This window comes from Nannospalax galili, unplaced genomic scaffold, assembly GCF_000622305.1.
Source record: "Nannospalax galili isolate Female #2095 unplaced genomic scaffold, S.galili_v1.0 scaffold842, whole genome shotgun sequence".
In the NCBI taxonomy this organism is placed as follows: domain Eukaryota; kingdom Metazoa; phylum Chordata; class Mammalia; order Rodentia; family Spalacidae; genus Nannospalax; species Nannospalax galili.
Window position 1 is genome coordinate 1,239,960 of NW_008349291.1, and position 18,290 is coordinate 1,258,249.

At 49.1% G+C, this 18,290-nt stretch overlaps 1 protein-coding gene and 1 long non-coding RNA gene across 3 annotated transcripts in view; one reads left to right on the forward strand and one right to left on the reverse strand.

Moving 5' to 3' along the window:
- LOC115072619 overlaps positions 1-11,681 on the reverse strand; it is a 16,619-nt gene extending 4,938 nt beyond the window's left edge. Inside the window, exons 1-2 of one of the 2 annotated variants that reach the window (XR_003851657.1) lie at positions 11,458-11,681; positions 8,854-8,898 (exon numbers count right to left, since the gene is read on the reverse strand). This is a non-coding gene — a long non-coding RNA (uncharacterized LOC115072619). Of the gene's footprint in view, positions 1-8,853; positions 9,054-11,457 lie in introns of both variants that reach the window. The other variant, XR_003851658.1, reaches the window with a different exon arrangement.
- Positions 11,682-11,841: 160 nt separating this feature from the next.
- Positions 11,842-16,150, forward strand: Ube2s (ubiquitin conjugating enzyme E2 S). Its single transcript, XM_008846657.2, has 4 exons — positions 11,842-12,030; positions 12,503-12,650; positions 13,697-13,887; positions 15,668-16,150. The coding sequence occupies exons 1-4, from the start codon at positions 12,028-12,030 to the stop codon at positions 15,995-15,997; spliced, it is 672 nt and encodes a 223-aa protein (XP_008844879.1). The 5' UTR covers positions 11,842-12,027; the 3' UTR covers positions 15,998-16,150.
- The last annotated feature ends 2,140 nt before the right edge of the window (positions 16,151-18,290 follow it).

The following is an 18,290-nucleotide window of genomic DNA, read 5'->3' on the forward strand; positions in this document are numbered from 1 at the left end:
ATAAATAAAATAAAATTTAAAAAAATAAGTAAATCTTTTTTTAATAAAAGGCTAGGGAGATAGTTCAGTCAGTAAAGTGCTTGGTGCCTGAGTATAATGACTGGAGTTCAATCTCTAGCATTCATGCAAAACCCAGACACAATGCAGGGAGTGAGATGGCAGAGACAAGTGGACCCCCACCTTGCTGCCGGCTGGCCTAACCTAGTTGTTGAGCCCCAGGCCCCAATGCACCATCCCTAAGGAGTGACACCTGGCCTCCACACACATGCATCCTTCCAGGTATGTGCACCTGCACACACATGAATACACATGACCACAAGAAAGTTCAGGGCCAGCTTGACCTATATAATAAACGTCAGGCCAGCTGTGGCTGCTTAGCAAGACCCTGTTTCTACAGCATCACGCCCCCCCCAGACCTCCAAAAAGAAAGACAGAAATGAAGAGGGAAGAGATGGAGGAAGAGGACGGGAGAGGGAAGGAAGGAGGGAGGGAAGGAAGGAGGGAGGGAGGGAGGGAGGGAAAGCAGTAACTACTTAGCACTAGGTGGGGACCCCAAAGAGTTGCTTGGATTCTTGTTTTCTGTTATGCCAGCTCACCAATTTATTCAACACAATGTGCTGAATACACAGCACAAAAACGTCCCTGTTCTTGAGAAGCAAATGCCGTGCGGAAGTCCCTGAATCTCCCACAAGCCTCCCTTGATTGGACTCCTGTTCCTGGCAGCCAAATGCACCCTGACAATGACAATGATTGTGAGAGAGGAAAATGAGACCATCCAGAGAAGCAAGGAGAGGGCCAGATGAGCATCAGCCAGGCCGTCAAATGTGATTTGCATTTTTATGCTTTCTTCCAGAATTTTCCTCATGCAAATAAATTCTTTTTTTCACAAAACAAGTCTTCCTATATATAGGCTGCTCTGAAACCTGCTTTCCTCATCTAATAATACAGGGTGTCATGTCATACATATATTTAACTTATGCATACACAACTATGTGTCCTTGGTGCAGAGTGAGAGAGAGAAAAATTGAGCAGTGAAAATCAGCTTCAGGAAGAGAGTGAGGATGGTCTCTTTGTGGCCCATATGTCTGACAGGAAATATTCCAAAATTTTTTTTGTTTTGTTAAGTAAGAAAGCAGGGGAGTTGGAGGGGGGGCGATGGAGAGATGGCTCAGCAGCTAAGAGCACTGGCTGCTCTTGCAGAGAACCTGGGTTCAGTTCCCAACACCCACATAGTGGCTAATGACCATCTGTAATTACAATTCTAGGGGATCTGTGGGCATTGCATGTATAGGTACACTTACATGAGTGCAGGTAAAATACATACATAAATAAATTTGGAGGGTTGGAGAGACAGCTCAGTGGTTAAGAGCACTGACTACTCTTGCAGAGGACCTGGTTTCAGTTCCCAGCACCCACATGGTGACTAAAAAAAGGTGTCTGTAACTCCAGTTTCCAGAGGATCCGACATCCTCTTCTGACTTCCATGGACATTGCATGACATGGGTACACTTAACATACATTGACATACATTTTTAAAAATTAATAAATTTTTTTTTGGTCTTTTTGAGACAGGCTCTCCCTGTAGCCCCAGCTGTCCTGGAACTCACTACGTAGACCAGGCTGGCCTTGAACTCACAGAGATCCGCCTGCCTCTGCCTCCCAAGTGCTGGGATTAAAGGGATGTGCCGCCACGCCTGGCAAAAATTAATAAATTTTTAAAATAATTTTTTAAAGATTTATGTTTTATTGTTACATGTGTTCAGATTGCTTGTATGTATACTAATAGGTGTGTGGTGCCCATGCAGGCTGGAAGAGGGCAACAGAGCTGACATGTGGATGCTAGGATTTGAACCCAGGTCTTCTGCAAGAGCAGCCAGTGCTCTTAACTACTGAGCTATCTCTCCAGCCCCCTCCCCCTCCCACTTATTTTTTTATTTTAAGAAAGAGCTGGGCATGGTGGCACATGCCTTTAATCTCAGCACTCAAGGGGTAGAGGCAGGCAGATCTCTGTGAGTTTGAGTCCAGCCTGGTCTATATAGTGAGGTCCAGGCCAGCTGGGGCTACAGGAGACCCTGTTTCAAAAAGACCAAAAAAAAATAAAAGAAAAAAAGAAAGAAAGAGACTAGGACAGCTGTGCATGATGGCTCACACTCAATCTTAGCACTCAGAGGCAGAGGCAGGCAGTTCTCTGTGACTTCAAGGTCAGCCTGGTCTACATAGAGAGTTCCAGGTTAGCCAGGGCCACATAGTGAGACCCTGTCCAGTATGCAGGTTAGTGAGATGGCTCATCAGGTAAAGGCACATGCTGTCAAGCCTGATGACATGAGTTTAATGCCTGGAAACTATGTGATAGAAGAGAACCAATTCCCAAAAGTTATCCTTTGACCTTTACACATCATGGCACAGCAGTGTGTCTAGGCATACACACATACACACACACACACACACACGCATGCATACATACACAGACACATGCACATACACACGCACGCGCACACACAACGTAACAAAACTTAGAAAAAGAAGAAAGAAAGCAATAGACTGGGAGTGGTGGCACACCAGGTACTTGGGAGGTAGAGCCAGGAGGATCAGATGATGGTCATCCTTAGCTACATATCAAATTCAAGGCCAGTTTGGGCTATCTACATCAGACTATCTCAAAAAAAGGGGTGGAGACTGGAGCAAAAGCTCATCAAATGACCCAAATTTAGTTCCCAGCACCCATGTCCAGCAACTCACAGCCTCCTGTAACTCCAGCTCCAGGGGCTCTGAGGCCCTCTTCTAGCTTCCAAGGGCACCTACACTCACATGCACAGACACACATACACTAAAATAATTAAAAATAAGGGGCTGGAGAGATGGCTCAGCAGTTAAGATGGCTCACTAACTTTTCTTGCAGAAGACCGGGGTTCAATTCCCAGCACCCACATGGTGGCTAAAAACCATCCATAACTCCAGTTCCAGGGAATCCAATGCCATCTTAAGACTTCTTCAGGCATTGCATGACATGGGTGCACCTACATACATGCAGATAAAACACTCATACACATAAAAATAAAAATGATAAATAAAAATATTTTTTAATATCAAAAATAAAATAATTTTTAAAAAAGGAACTGAGCTTGCTAGGGCATGCCTGTAATCCCAGCACTTGGAAGGTGGAGGAAGGAGGATAACACACCAGTTCCAGGCCAACCTGGTCTACATACTGAGTTCTGGGTTAGCCAGGGCTATATAGTGAGATCTTATCTCAAGAAATCAGAAAGAGGAGCCAGGCGTGGTGGTGCAGGCCTGTAGTCCCAGCACTTGGGAGGCAGAGGCAGGTGGATCTCTGGGTTCAAGGCCAGCCTGGTCCACATAGTGAGTTCCAGGTCAGCTGGGGCTACAAGGAGACCCTGTCTCAAAAAGACCAAAAATAATGTTATGTGTATGAATGAATGTTTTGCCTACATGTAAGAGCACCGTGTGTGTAGTACCTGTGGAGGCATTGGATCCCCTAGAGCTGGAGTTAGGGAAGATTGTGAGCCACCAGGTGGGTGCTGAGAACCGAACCCAGGTCCTCTGCAAGAGCTGCAAGTGCTCTTCACCACCAAAGATGAGGGAGGGAGGGAGGGAGGGAGGGAGGAGAAGAGAACCAGCTCCATCACATACACTTGCCCTAGTAGCCCAGGTGTGAAGTCTAAAGCCTTCTGTCTGGAGTTTCTGCCTTTGTAAGCTGATACCTGCCCCTTCGCAGATTCCACAGTGTCAATAACAGTCTTGGAGGACCTATTCTTAACCTGTGCCTTATGGGTGGGCCTGCAACCTGTAAAATCTACACTGAATATTGTTAAGCATTCTTTTTATCCATCTCTTTGCAGCTTTGCGATTGAAACCTCAACCTTACAGAAATTAGGAAAATAAGTCAGAGAGCTCCTGTGTCTGTGGCCAGCTCACCAGTCAATGCTTCACGAAGTCCCTTCAGGGGTTTTCTTCCCATGCAAAGGCTCCCTGAGGTCCTGGGGGACATTACTGAAGAACAGGACATTCTACCTACAGTGCAACACCAATAAAGTCCAGGTACAACCTGAACAGACTGGCTCCATTGAGTTTATTTCTAGTTGTTGGATCCCCCTCTCCCTCTCCTCTCCCTTCCCACCCCCACTGTCTCCTCCCCTTACCTTTCCCTCCCCCTTTCCCTCCCCCTCCTCTTCCTCTCCCATTGTGTTAGATTTTGGACTGCAGAGAACAGGAAAAATAGGAGAAAAAGAAAGACCACATCAGACCTCAACAGACAAGACTGTGCTTATTTAGCACAGCAAGGGGCAGCAACCTTCCTGCGGGATGGAAGCTGCTGGGAGGGAGAGGAGTGCTCAGAGTTGGAAATGAGGACGTGGACACAGCTGTGCTGGCCTATGTGCGGGTCAGGGCATTCTTGAGAAAAGTATGGGCCCCTCTTTCCTGGACCTTGTTTGCCCAAGAAAGATGGGCTATCTTGGGAAATGGACTATCTCAACAGTCCCCCCTGAGTTCCAGGTGTGGTTGATCAACAAAGCCACCAGCAGTCTCAAAGGACTTCTGGTTTTCTGCAGCCAGGCATTCTATCACATTGAGCCATCACACTGGCCCAGGTTTTTACTACTTGAAATAACACTTTTGGGGCTGGAGAGATGACTCAGCATTTAAGAACACTGGTTGTTCTTGCAGAAGACCCGGATTTGAATCCCAGCACCCACATGGCAGCTAGCAACTGTCCCAGGGGATCTGACAGCCTCTTCTGACTGCCTTGGGCACTGCACGACACGGGTGCACTTACCTACATGCAGGCAATACATGCATACAGATAAAATAAAAATAATAAATTTTTTTAAAGTTTTTTAAAAAATAACACTTTAAGGAACATTTTTATTTTGCCTTCTCACTTTGTGCAATTTTTTTTCTTGTTTTTGAAAGCAGTCTTTTTTTATATCATTTATCTAATTTGGGTATGTACCTCTGTACACAGAGGCCAGAAGAGAGCATCATATCCCTCAGAGCTGGAGTTACAGACTACATGGGTGCCCAGATCCAAACTGCAGTCCCCATGATTGCACAGCAACCGCTCTTAATTGCTGAACCATCTCTCCAGCCCTGAGGCAGGTCTTACAATTTAGTCCACTGGTCCTCGAACTCACAATCCTCCTGCCTCAGGTATTGGGGTCACAAAAGCATGTGCCAGTAAGTCCAGGATTCAAGTAATTATTTCTTTCTTTTGTCTTTTAATTTTGGGGGGAGGAGGTTATTTATTTTTTATTTATGGGTGTGTTTTACTGCATGTATGCAATGCCAACAGAGGCCAGGAGAGGGCGCCAAATCCCTTGGAAATGGAATTACTGACAGTTGTTAGCCACCATGTGGGAACTGGGAACTGAACCCAGATCCTCTGCAAGAGCAGCCAGTGCTCTTAACTACTAAGCCATCTCTCCAGCCTTCTCCTCTTCTTCTCCTCCCCATCCTCTCTGAACTCCTTCTTTTCTTTTGGGACAGGCTCTTATGTAGCCAAGCCTGACCTTGAACTTCTGATTTTCCTATCTCCACTTCTCAAGTGCTGAAATTAAAGGCATGCACCCCACAATGTCTGTTTTATGTGGTCCAGGAGACTGAACCCACCCACAGAGCAAGTACTCCAACAACTGAGCTACATCCTCAACACCACCTACCCTCTATCCTCCTGCCCCCATGATTTTTGCCTTGCATGTGTGTCAGTGCCTGCCTGGTGCCTGTGGAGGCCAGAAGAGGACATTGGATGGATTCCCTGAAACTGGAGTTTCCAACAGTTGTGAGTCACCAGGTTGCCTGGTGACCAAATCCAAAGCCATCTCTCTCTCCCCAGCCCCTTTTTTGACGACTTTTTTGAGATAGGGTCTCACCATGTGGCAATGGCTGGCCCAAAAATTGCTCTGTAGGTCAGGCTAGCCTCAATCTCACAGATTAGTCCTAGCCTCTGTCTCCTGAGTGCTGGGATTATAGGCCTGTTCCACCATTGTAAATCGTGTGTGTGTGTGTGTGTGTGTGTGTGTGTGTGTGTGTGTGTCTCTGTGTGTGTGTGCGCTGGAGATTGTCTCTGGGCTTACATAATGGATTCCCTGAAACTGGAGTTTCCAACAGTTGTGAGTCACCAGGTTGCCTGGTGACCAAATCCAAAGCCATCTCTCTCTCCCCAGCCCCTTTTTTGACGACTTTTTTGAGATAGGGTCTCACCATGTGGCAATGGCTGGCCCAAAAATTGCTCTGTAGGTCAGGCTAGCCTCAATCTCACAGATTAGTCCTAGCCTCTGTCTCCTGAGTGCTGGGATTATAGGCCTGTTCCACCATTGTAAATCGTGTGTGTGTGTGTGTGTGTGTGTGTGTGTGTGTGTCTGTGTCTGTGTGTATTCCTGTTGAGACAGGGTCTCTCTGTAGTTCCAGCTGGACTGGAACTCTCTATGTAGACCAGGCTGGCCTCGAACTCACAGAGATGTCTGCCTCTGCCTCCCAAGTGCTGGGATAAAAGGCATGCACCATCACACCCAGTGTACTCCTGTTTATGTATGTGAGCAGTGTGGTGGCCAGAAGTCAATCTGAGTCTTTCCATTCACCTTGTTTTTTGAGACAGGCAGGGTCTCTCACGGGAACCTGGAGTTCACCAATTAGGCTAGGCTGACTGGCCTAGGAAACCCACTTATCTGTGCCTCCCCAGTGCCGGGATAACATGTGAATGCCACCATTTCTGACTTTTTACATGGGTGTTGGGGAACTAAACTCAGGTCCTCATACTTACATGGTAAGCACTTTACTGACTGAGCCATATCCCAAGTGACTGAGATATGTCCCCAGCCCCCAAGGTTAATCTTTGCATGCATCGGAGGTATTTATTATTTTTTTATTTTTATTTTATGTGTATGATGGTTTTGCCTGCATGTATGTAAGTGCACCTGTGTCATGCAATGCCCAAGGAGATCAGAAGAAGGTGTTGGATCTCCTGGAACTGGAGTATGGACAATTGTTACCCACCAAGTGGATGCTGGAAATCAAACCCAGGTACTCTGCAAGAGTAGCCAGTGCTCCTAACCACTGAGCCATCTCTCCAGCCCTGTGTTTTGCTTTAAAAAAAAAAAAATCTGTACCAGGCATGGTGGCACACAGCTTTAATCCTAGCACTCGGGAGGTAGAGGCAGGCAGATCTCTGTGAGTTCCAGACTAGGCCAGCTGGGGCTACAAGGAGACCCTGTCTCAAAAAAAAAATTTTTTTTTTATTTGGTATAAGTGTTTTGCCCGAATGTATTTTTTTATTATTATTTTTTATTTTATGTGTATGAGTGTACTGCCTGCATGTATGTGAGTGCACCCTTGTCATGCAATGCCTCGGAGGTCAGAAGAGGGTTTCGGGTTCCCCTGGAACTGGAGTTAAAGATGGTTCATAGCTGCCATGTGGGTGCTGGGAATCGAACCCGGGTCCTCAACCACTGAGCCATCTCTCCAGCCCCCTGCCCAAATGTATTTTAAGTGCATCATATGCATGCAAATGCCCACAGAGGCCAGAAGAGGGCTTCAGATACCCTGGAACTAGAGTTACAGTTAGCTGACATGTGGGTACTGGGAACTGAACCCGGGTCCTCCACAAGAACAGCCAGTGCTCTTAACTGCTGAGCCATCTCTCCAGCTGCTCTTTCTTTCTTTTTTTTTTTTTTTCAATATGTATATATAAATCCAGCTTGGGGGCACACGCCTTTAATCCCTAAGCTTAGGAGGCAGAGGCAGGCAGATTTCTGTGAGATCAAGGCCAGCCTGGTCTACATAGCAAGTTCCAGGCCAGCTGGAGCTCCAGGTAGACCATGTCTCAAAACAAACAAGCAAAAAAAACAAAAAAAAAAGTGTATATTTTTATGTCTGTGTGGTTATGTGTGAGTGTAGGTGCCTGTGGAATCCCGAAGAGGTATTGGATCCCTTGGAGCTGGACTTACAGGTGATTATGAGCCACTCAATGTGGGTGTTGGAAGTTGAATTTGAATCCTCTACAAGAACAGTATGCACTCTTAACTACTGAGAGATGCATCTCTCCAGCCCTGATGTCATTTTTTTCTTAAGATTTAATTATTTATTTATGTATGTATGTATGTATGTATGTGTACACCACGTATATGCAGGTGCCCACAGAAGCCATAGAGAGCACTGGATCCCCTGGAGCTGGAGGTATAGGCGTTGTGACCTATCCAACATGTGTGCTGGGAACTGAATTGGGGTCCTCTGGAAGAGCAGCAAGTGCTCTTAGCTACTGAACCATCTTTCCAGCCCCTGAAGCATTGTTTGTTTGTTTGTTTGAGACAGGGTTTCTGTGTGTAGCCCTGGCTGACCCGTGTTAGGAATAGGAGTTGCAGGTAGAAAAGATGAGCAACCAACACGGACAATCCAGATTGCCCTTTATTATAGTCAATGAAGGTTGGCCAGTGACCAGCTGGACTCCGCAGCAACCACACCGGTCACTTGGCAGGAAAGTTTAAGTAAGTTAGTACACAGAAATAGAGTCATGGGGGTTGGGTAGGGGCAGAACAGCTTATAAAGGGCTTAGGGCCTGCATTGTTCACATAAGGGTCTCTTTCGATGGGAGGGGCTGTTTGCAGAAAAGGAATCACTTTACTGTTGGGGGGTTTATGGGACTTCCCATTAATCTGGAACTCACTTATGTAGACCAGCTGGCCTGGAACTCAACAGAGATCCACATGCCTTTTCCCTCCTGAGTGCTGGGATCAGGGGTATACCCCCTTAGGTGTGCTTTTGCGGAATGCAGAACCTCCGTCTGTGCTCTTTGCATCTGTCACTAGAGGGAGCCCCTGGTCCACCGACTAAAGTACTTACCAACGGGGAGGTGGTGTCTCTACCCAGGAACTCAAGCTTCAGCAGCTGTGGAAACACAGGAAAGTGATTCCTGTCAGTTCCCTACCCAGGGGTGCAGACCTTCAAGTTGGAAAGGAAATGCTTGACTGCTTTAGAGTCAGGCTGCCATGGACTAGAGAACCTTCTGGAATTAACACAGGATAAAAGGATGTTCAACCTTTCTGGGAGGATAGAAAAAAAGAATGGACACAGTTATATTTGTTCAGGATTGCCAGATATTTTGAAGACTGCTAATATTTAGGCTCACTCTTTCTCTTTTTATTCAAAAGAGAGGCAATTTTTAACACATTTTTCCACAAATAACTTGAAGCGGGATACATAAATATATATATACAGGAGGCTGGAGAGATGGCTCAGCAGATAAGAACACTGATTGTTCTTCCAAAAGACCTGGGTTCAAATCCCAGCACACACATGGCAGCTAACAACTGTCCGTAACGCCAGTCCCAGGGGATCCAACAGCCTCTTCTGACCTCCGCAGACATTGCATGACACGGGTGCACTTACCTACCTGCAGGCAATACATGCATACACATAAAATAATAATAATAAAATTTAAAATATATGTCTACACAAACGTCAGGCGTGGTGGTGCACACCTTTGGTCCCAGCACTTGGGAGGCAGACCTGGTTTACATAGTGAGTTCAGGCCAGCTGGGGATACAGGGAGAACCCATCTCAAAAAGACAAAAAAAAAAAAAAAAAAAAAAAAAAAAAAAAGGAAAGTGACATTTTAATCAAGAGTTACAGGAAAGCTGAGTGTGGTGGTGCACCTCTTTAATCCCAGCACTCAAGAGGTGGAGGTAGGTGAATCTCTGTGAGTTCAAGACCAGTCTGATCTAGGTAGCAAGTTTCAGGCCATCTAGGCTGCAGAGTGAAACCTATCTTTAAAAAAAAGCCTGGTGTGTGGTGGTGCACACCTTTAATCCCAGCATTTGGGAGGCAGAGGCAGGAGAATTCTGAGTTCAAGGGCAACCTGGTCTACATAGTGAGTTCCAGGACAGTGGGGGCTACAGGGAGACTCTATCTCAAAAAGACCAAAAAAACAAAAAAGATTTTTTTATTTTATGTGTGTATGCATGCATGTATGTATGTGGAACATGTGTGTGCTAGCCTACAGAAGCCAGAAAAGGGTGTTAAATCCCCTGGCAGTTGTGAGCTGCCTGGTGTGGGTGCTGAGACTCAACTCTGCAAGGACAGCAAGTGCTCTTAACCACCAAACCATTTCTGCATCCCTAAACATCACTTAAAAAAAATTATGTTTATGAGTGTATTGCCTGCATATATGTAAGTGCACTTACAATGCCTGAGGAGTCAGATGAGGGCGTCAGATCCCCCGGGGAACGGGAGTTATGGACGGTTGCTAGCCACCACGTGGGTGCTGGGAACTGAACACCAGACCTCTAAGAGTAGCCAGTGCTCTTAACCGCTGAGTCATCTCTCCAGACCCAACATCACCTTCTTAAGAATTCCAACTCAGATCCTCACAGCACTTTACCTACGGAGCCATCCCCAGACCCTCTACTGCCTTTTTTTTTTTTTTTTTTTTTTTTTGAGACAGAGTCTCATGTAGCACAAGCTGGCCTCAAGCTTTAGCAGAAGATGACTTTGAGCTTCTGATCGCCTGTGTCCACCACCCAAGTGCTGGGATTACAAGTGTATGCCACCACTCCTGGTTTATGTGGTGCTAGGAGCACTCTACCAAGCAAGCTACATCCCCAGTCCTTGACAGAAGCCACTTAAGGAAGGACTGCTCTTTGGCTCACAGTTTGAGAGTACACATCGAGGCTTGGAGGAAGTTACTAGCAGGGAACACCTCACTTAAAGCCCTGCCCTGGGATTTTAATAACTTCCTCCCTTGGCATCCCAAGGGCTCTCAGTGTCCATTAGACACACAGGGAAACGGGTCTGGCAAGAGTCAGAGGTCACACACTAGAGGCCTTCGGAGTCATTCAACCTGGTTTGGAGACTTCCTGGACCACACCACAAAATGGCGCCTCGTAGACAAATATAGCGGACTTCCGGCGTCCACCCGGACCCCTGCCTGGAGAGCCGCGAGCCAAACCCACCAGGGAACACCTCACTTAAAGCCCTGCCCTGGGATTTTAATAACTTCCTCCCTTGGCATCCCAAGGGCTCTCAGTGTCCATTAGACACACAGGGAAACGGGTCAGGCAAGAGTCAGAGGTCACACACTAGAGGCCTTCAGAGTCATTCAACCTGGTTTGGAGACTTCCTGGACCACACCACAAAATGGCGCCTCGTAGACAAATATAGCGGACTTCCGGCGTCCACCCGGACCCCTGCCTGGAGAGCCGCGAGCCAAACCCACGTACTTATTTGCATACACGCACAAAAAAATAGAGGAATCTCATTGGCCACGGCCGGGAGGTCCATCACACTACACTGACTGCCCATTAGTTACTCTTCACTCCTGCCCGCCCCACAGGCCTCCTCCTCCCCCAGATTGGTCTGTGCGAGTCTTATGACCCGCGAGATGAAGACCGCTTGTTTCTATTGGGCCAGGGAGCCGTCCATCACATATTTAAACCCCTCAAGTCCCACCTGTCCTCAGCCCCGCCCCCTGGGCGACCGTTACTCTTGTCCGCGACTTCCTCGGCGTTGGGGCGCGCGCGCATGCCAGGCGTCTCATTCAAACGACCCAATCAGCTGCCGCGTCGCTTCCCTGGTCCCCCGTTTCCCTCCAACTGCGGGTTCTCAGCACCCCAGTTCTTCCGGGTCCCGTCCTCAGCTCGCCTTTGCCCTCATTGCATAGCCTGCCCCGCAGCCCACTCAGGAACTTCAGCCTGCGCGGAGACGAGGGAAGCGCGCGCCAAACGCCGGGCAACGTGCGCGCTGACGTCAGGGGTCGAGGCACGGCGCCGGGTGGGGGGGGCGTGGCTTGCGAACGGCTATAAACCGCCGTGTTGCGCGCGCGGCCCGCTCAGCGCGGCCGAGGTGGCGTAACGTTGTGAGTGTTTTGTGGCGGGCGTCTGAGTTGGTGGGGAGCGGAGCGCGGCCGCCGGGGGCCTTGCCAGGGCCACAGCGGCCGGCAGTTGGGCCCCCCGCCCCGGCCAGCGCCCGGAAGCGTGCGAGAAAGGGGCCGGGGGGACCCGCCCCCGGCCGGCCGAAGTCATGGTGAGCGGGGCGTCGGGCCTAAGGGGCGGGGGTCTGGCGAGGGGGGGGGGACCCCGGGCCGAGGAGACAAGAGTCTCAAGGGCTTCCCGCGGGCTTCTGGGAGCCGTAGCAGGACACGCGTGGCCGTCCTGCGGCGGGAGTGGGCCCCGCGGCCTTCCCCCAGGCCCGCCCGTGGGTGTTTGCAGGAGCGAGACGCCCAGCCGCCATTTCGCCCAGGTCTTGGGACGGGGACGCAGCCCAGGCCTCAGGACCGCCCCGAGCACTGGGGAACCCGTTCGGGGCTTCCGAGGACTGTTTTGGAAGATGGTTATCCCCCCACCCCGGTGGGGGCCGCCTCCGAGATTGGGCTGGGACCGCGGTCTGAGCACCCTGGGGAGGGTCCTGTCCTGGCAGCCGGGCACCTGCAGCGTCACGACTAGCCCCAGCCCTCTGCCGGCTCCTTGACCTCCTCTCCCCCCTACCCCTCGCCCAGAACTCCAACGTAGAGAACCTGCCTCCGCACATCATCCGCCTGGTGTACAAGGAGGTGACCACCCTGACTGCCGACCCGCCGGACGGCATTAAGGTCTTTCCCAACGAGGAGGACCTCACCGACCTGCAGGTCACCATCGAGGGACCTGGTGAGTGTGGGCTCGAAGAGACGAGGGCCACTTGGATGCCCTCTGTCCTGTGGCCGTGGAACACACAGCACCCCCCATAGGACTTATGGCTGGGGAGGAAGTGTAGGCAGGTCAAGCGCAGCGGGCTAGGCTCATGGTGCACTTCCTAGAGCACCGCAAACGACAGTTAAGTACGGCTCCTTTTCCAGGAAGAGTTGAGAAGGTCCTGGGCACTGTGCACATAGTGGAGCCCTTGCCTGGGATCTGAGGCATGAGACTTTCCAGGGATCTGAGGATGAGGTAGGGAGTCGGTAGACATGGAGAGAGTGCCCACCTGTGGGAATAACATGAGCAAAGACCTGTTGGCATAATCTAGATGATGGACTTGGCCAGGCTAGCAAGCCTCAGCATAAGAGAAACAGTTGACAATAAACTGATCACCTGTGGTGGTTGGGCAGAGAAGGTAGAATTTAGTTCTGTCGTACCACATTTCTCTTGTCACCTCGATGTCAGCTAAGCAGTGTTATGAGATCCTGTGAGGAAGAGGGCTAGTCTGCAGTGATGACAGTGACAGAAATTCACATTTTGTTACACTGTGGTTGTTGTTTTGAGACAGGGTCCCCATGTAGGCACAGCTGGCCTGGAACTCACTCCATAGACCAGGCTGGCCTTGAATAGATCAACCTGCCTCTGCCTACCCAGTGCTGGGATTAAAGGTGTCTGCCACCATGCTGGGCTCCTACCACTTTTGACCCAAGCACATAGGTATATGAAATAACTGTTTGTTGAGGCCTGGGAATCAGCAGAAATGGTTTGCATAAGTGGGCACTGAGCTGAGGTCCCTGCCTCCTGAGTAGCATGTGCCTGAGGTAGCCACATGGAAGAGAAAATGGGCATCCGGGGGGGTGTGGGCTGTAGGGCAGGGCATGCATCCAAGGTGTAGGGAGATGCCCCTGGGGGACCTGTTGCTTTGTTACTATCAGTAATTCCTGCAGCCTGTGAAGGAGTTGGGATCCTAAGGGATAAAAGGTGCCTCCTTAACCTAGTTTTCCTTCTTCCCACTGCAGAGGGAACCCCCTATGCTGGGGGCCTGTTCCGTATGAAGCTCCTACTGGGCAAGGACTTCCCTGCCTCCCCTCCCAAGGGCTACTTCCTAACTAAGATCTTCCACCCTAATGTGGGTGCCAATGGTGAGATCTGCGTCAACGTGCTTAAGAGGGACTGGACTGCTGAGCTGGGCATCCGTCATGTGCTGCTGGTAAGTTTCCGCCCCAAAGTCCACTGTAGAGTTGTGGAAGACAGAGTCACAAAGAAATTAGGTTCCCAGCCTTCTATAAAACTATGGACACCTGTTGTCCTGTTGTGCACAGTGTCAGGGGCACCTCACCTCTGTTAACAAGTGTAGGTTTGGTTTGTATGGTAGGACAGTTTCGTGGCAGATAGAGCAGTGTATGATTAGAGGCTTTTTTTTTTTTTTGCGGGGGGGGGGTGTCTTTTTGAGACAGGGTCTCCCTGTAGCCCCAGCTGTCCTGGAACTCACTAGGTAGACTAGTCTGGCTTTGAACTCAGAGATCCCCTGCCTCTGCCTCCCAAGAGCTGGGATTAAAGGTGTGCGCCACGCCCGGCTGGTTAGAGGCTTTTTAAATGCAAGAAAGTTCACCAGCTTTAATAGCTTTGCTCTGTAGCTCTCAGGCAGGCCTTGAACTTTATTGTGATCCTTCAGCGGTAGCTGCCACATCTCTTGACCCAAGCAAGTGGGTAAATGAAACAAGCTCCCCAGAAACTGGGATTATAACATTGTGTCACCCGCTCAACTGAGTAGAAGGGATTTTTTGTTGTTTCAAAAACAGTAACAGAGTTTGTGCAGCAAATCACCACTGTCTGTTTTCTTGCACCAGTGTTTCTCAGCCAGGGGTGACTTTGCCCCCCAGGGACATTTTGCAGTGTCAGGAGACATGCTTGGCTGTGAGTACTCTGGAGTGGGGTGCTGCTGGCATCTTGTATGGATGCTGGGGACACTGCTCAGCATCTGGGCATAGGACTCCCCCCACAGTGTGCTGTTGTTGACTGAGGTGGAGACATCTGGTCTAGGCCTGTGCTCTAAGGTCTCTAAAGGCCACTTAAAGCATTTAGGTCACCTGGTGTCTCTTTTGCCCCTCCTACAAGCTTAAAATTCTTAATTTCTAACGAGCCTCTAGGGCCGATGGTAGTGAAGATGGAGAATTGGGGTTTCCTTCAGGGCACCTGGAAAGGATTAAGCTCCAAGGTAAACAGACCCAGAACCTATTTCGCTTTGCGTTCCTCTGCCTATGTGGCAGTTTAGTTTAGCAGTGCTGGGACTGCTGGCTAGTGGGTTTGCTTTTTTATGTGAGCTGTAGCACAGGTGGCCAGGCCTCCAGTTTGGGGCTGCAGTGGTGTGGTAAGAGATTGTGGTTGGCGGGGGGTCCCCGCATCCCTTGTCAGCATCAGTAATATCTAAGCCAGGTACTTTGGGTGTGTCAGAGCAGTTCATTAGAAGCACCTGTTAATAGCCATTAGTTCAAGAGCCGACTTGTTCTTGGGGTCTTCAGGGCTAACAACTGGAGTGGATGGAGAAAGCACACTTGGGGCCGCCTGCAGTCATACCTTGGACCTTCATTTCAGGATGGGCTAATGAAGGGGTATTGAGAAAACCTGACTGCTTCCTGGGCTATGTTTGATACAACTCAGACTGCCAGGCCCCTTTATGTACATCATAGTGTTTGGGTAAATTCATGTCTACTATATTCGTACAGCTCTGAATTTACGGTCTCTGGTAAAGCCAGTGACAGCTCTGCGTTTTTGTAGCCTACATGACACTGTAGGGAGATGGGGTGTGATTTCTCTAATCCTAAGTGCCCTGGAGTAATTTCCCCTCTAGTTCAGATCCCTGAACTCATTCACCTATACAGAGGTAAGGCCAAAGCCACAGTAGTGCTCAAGGCTGTGCTGGGGTAATGGGCTATTGTGGTGGCCATGAAGTTGGACAAGCCCTACTGACCTGGACCCTTTGCCCACAGACCATCAAGTGCCTGCTGATCCACCCTAACCCCGAGTCTGCACTCAATGAGGAGGCAGGCCGCCTGCTTCTGGAGAACTACGAAGAGTATGCTGCCCGAGCCCGGCTGCTCACAGAGATCCATGGTGGCGCAGGTGGCAGCAGCAGTGGGAGAGCTGAGGCCACCTGGGCCCTGGCCAGTGGCGCTACAGCCTCTTCCACCGACCCCATGGCCCCTGGGGGCCTAGGAGGAGCTGATGGTCCCATGGCCAAGAAGCATGCAGGCGATCGAGATAAGAAGCTGGCAGCTAAGAAAAAGATGGACAAGAAGCGGGCACTGAGGCGACTGTAGTGGGCTTTACTCCCCCCTCCCTGCTGTTCTGTCCCCTCCCACTCTGTCTCTAAGTTATTTAAATTATGGGTGGGGGAGGGAGTTGGGGAGGGACTGGGATCTGGATTTGTTTTGTTTTCTAAATAAAGTTGGAAAAGCAGCTTTATGACTGAAGGTGCTGAGTACCTCTGCCCACTTTGTGGTTCAAAGCAGTAGGTGTTCTGCTCTGCCCTTAGCTAGTCCCTGCAGAGGACTGCATCCCTGTTTGGGATGGAGTCACCTGTCCTGTGGAGTGGGACAGATGACCTTTTTCTGGAGATTTACAATTAAAATGGAGCTTGCGCCCTGGCACCTGAGCAGTCCTGTTACCCATTAATGCTTTTTTTTCCCTTTGTGTAGAACAACCTGGATGGTTTGCATTTGTGCATGTCAAACCCCATGGCTTCACAGTACCTGTTAAGGTTTGCTGTTTCAGACTTTAGGCTAAATGTGAAGTATATGCTGGCTGTGTTCCTTCTCATGTGGTGGTTGGCGAATGGCAATTCTGTGGCAGCAATAGAACTCTTCTAGGAACAGCCCCTCTCACCATGTCATTTTAGGCGTAATAGCCCATCATAGTCTGGGGGTTGTTGTCACCTAAGGGGAAAGGGGTTATCCTGGCTCTGCACCAGGGGGGTGTTAATAAGATTTCTGTTAATAAGCTTAGGTTATTTTAAAGTTTTTTTTTTTTTTTTTTTTTGTCTTTTTAAGATTCACTATGTAGACCAGGCTGCCCTTGAACTCACGGAGATCCTCCTGCCTCTGACTCCCAAATGCTGGGATTAAAGGCATGCACCACCATGCCCAGTTTAAAGTTTCATTTTATAAAGGGAGAGGAAGGGTAGAGAGCTGGCTACTGTTCTTGCAGAAGATCCAGGTTCAAATCCCAGGACCCACATGGTGGCTAACAACTGTCTGTAAATCCAGTTCCAGGGGATCCAACAGCCTCTTCTGTCCTCTGTGGGCATTGCAGGACACTGGTGCACTTACCTACATGCAGGCAATGCACGCATACACATAAAAAATAGAATAAAAAGGACAGGCTGGTGGCAGCTGGTTAAGGCTGCCCAGCCTGATCTCTGAACTCACATGAAGGAAGGTGAAAGGCAGTTCCCCCAGGGGGCCAATGAATAGAAATGTGCCATAGCACATGCAAAGGGAGAGAATGTGTTAAATTGTGGGGGAGATAGAATACTTCGGTTGGGCATCGTGGCGCATACCTTCAGTCCTAGCATTCAGAAACTAGAGGCTGGTGGATCTGAGTTGGAGGCCATCCTGGTACATGGTAAAATCACATGAGTAAGGATGAACTGAAAGTAACCTGTTAAGCCAGTATAACCTAGAATAACAGCCAGTTGCAATTTTTTTTTCTGAGACAATCTCATGTAACCCACACAAACCTGACATTCACTGTGTAGCCAAGGATGGCCCTGAATTTGGTATGGGGGTGGGTGGGTTCAGTTATGTGCACTTCCTTGGAGACCACAGGTTCCCAAGGGCAATGTGAGCCATCTGATGTGACTGCTGGGAACCGAACCTGGGTCCTGTGAAGAACAGCAAGTGCTCTTAGTCCCTGAGCCATCTCTCTAGCCAGGCCTTGAACTTTTACTCCTGCTGGGGTTTGGGATCAGGGAAATAAATGTATATTGCTAGGCAAGCACTTTACCCTTTTTTTAAAAAAAAATTATTTTATGTGTATTGTGTATTGCCTGCATGTAGGTAAGTATACCTGTGTCATGCAGTGCCCAGAGGTCAGATGAGGCTGTAGGATTCCCTGGGACTGGAGTTACGGACAGTTGTTAGCTGCCATGTGGGTGCTGGGATTCGAACCTAGGTCTTCTGCAAGAACAACCAGTGTTCTAAACCACTGAGCCATCTCTCCAGCCCCAACTTTACCCTTTTAGATATCTAGCCCCCACAGATCTTAGGTATTTTGTTAGTTTTTTTTTCAGAGTCTGTAGCCAGGGCTATCCTCAAACTTGCCCTGTAGGCGAGGATGGCTTTGAACTCCTGATCTTCCTACCTTCACTTCCCAAGTGCTGGGATTACAGTTAGGAGGTATCTTGAAAGTTGCTGTTCAGATTAAGATGCTAATGGCTACTATGTATGCGTGGACATTTCAGAACAGGTGAGGGCAGGTAGATTGAGTTCAGAGTCATCCAATAGGCAACAAGAGACTTCTTTTTTATGTGTATGAGTGTATTGTCTGCATGCATGTATGTATGTGTACCTGTGTTGTGCAATGCCTGCAGAGATCAGAAATGGTCAGAAGACA

Excerpts from the sequence above, each read along its gene's own strand:
- Ube2s (XM_008846657.2), top strand. Across the intron at positions 12,651-13,696 it reads GGTCACCATCGAGGGACCTG|AGGGAACCCCCTATGCTGGG; the intron begins GTGAGTGTGGGC and ends TTCCCACTGCAG. Across the intron at positions 13,888-15,667 it reads GCATCCGTCATGTGCTGCTG|ACCATCAAGTGCCTGCTGAT; the intron begins GTAAGTTTCCGC and ends CTTTGCCCACAG.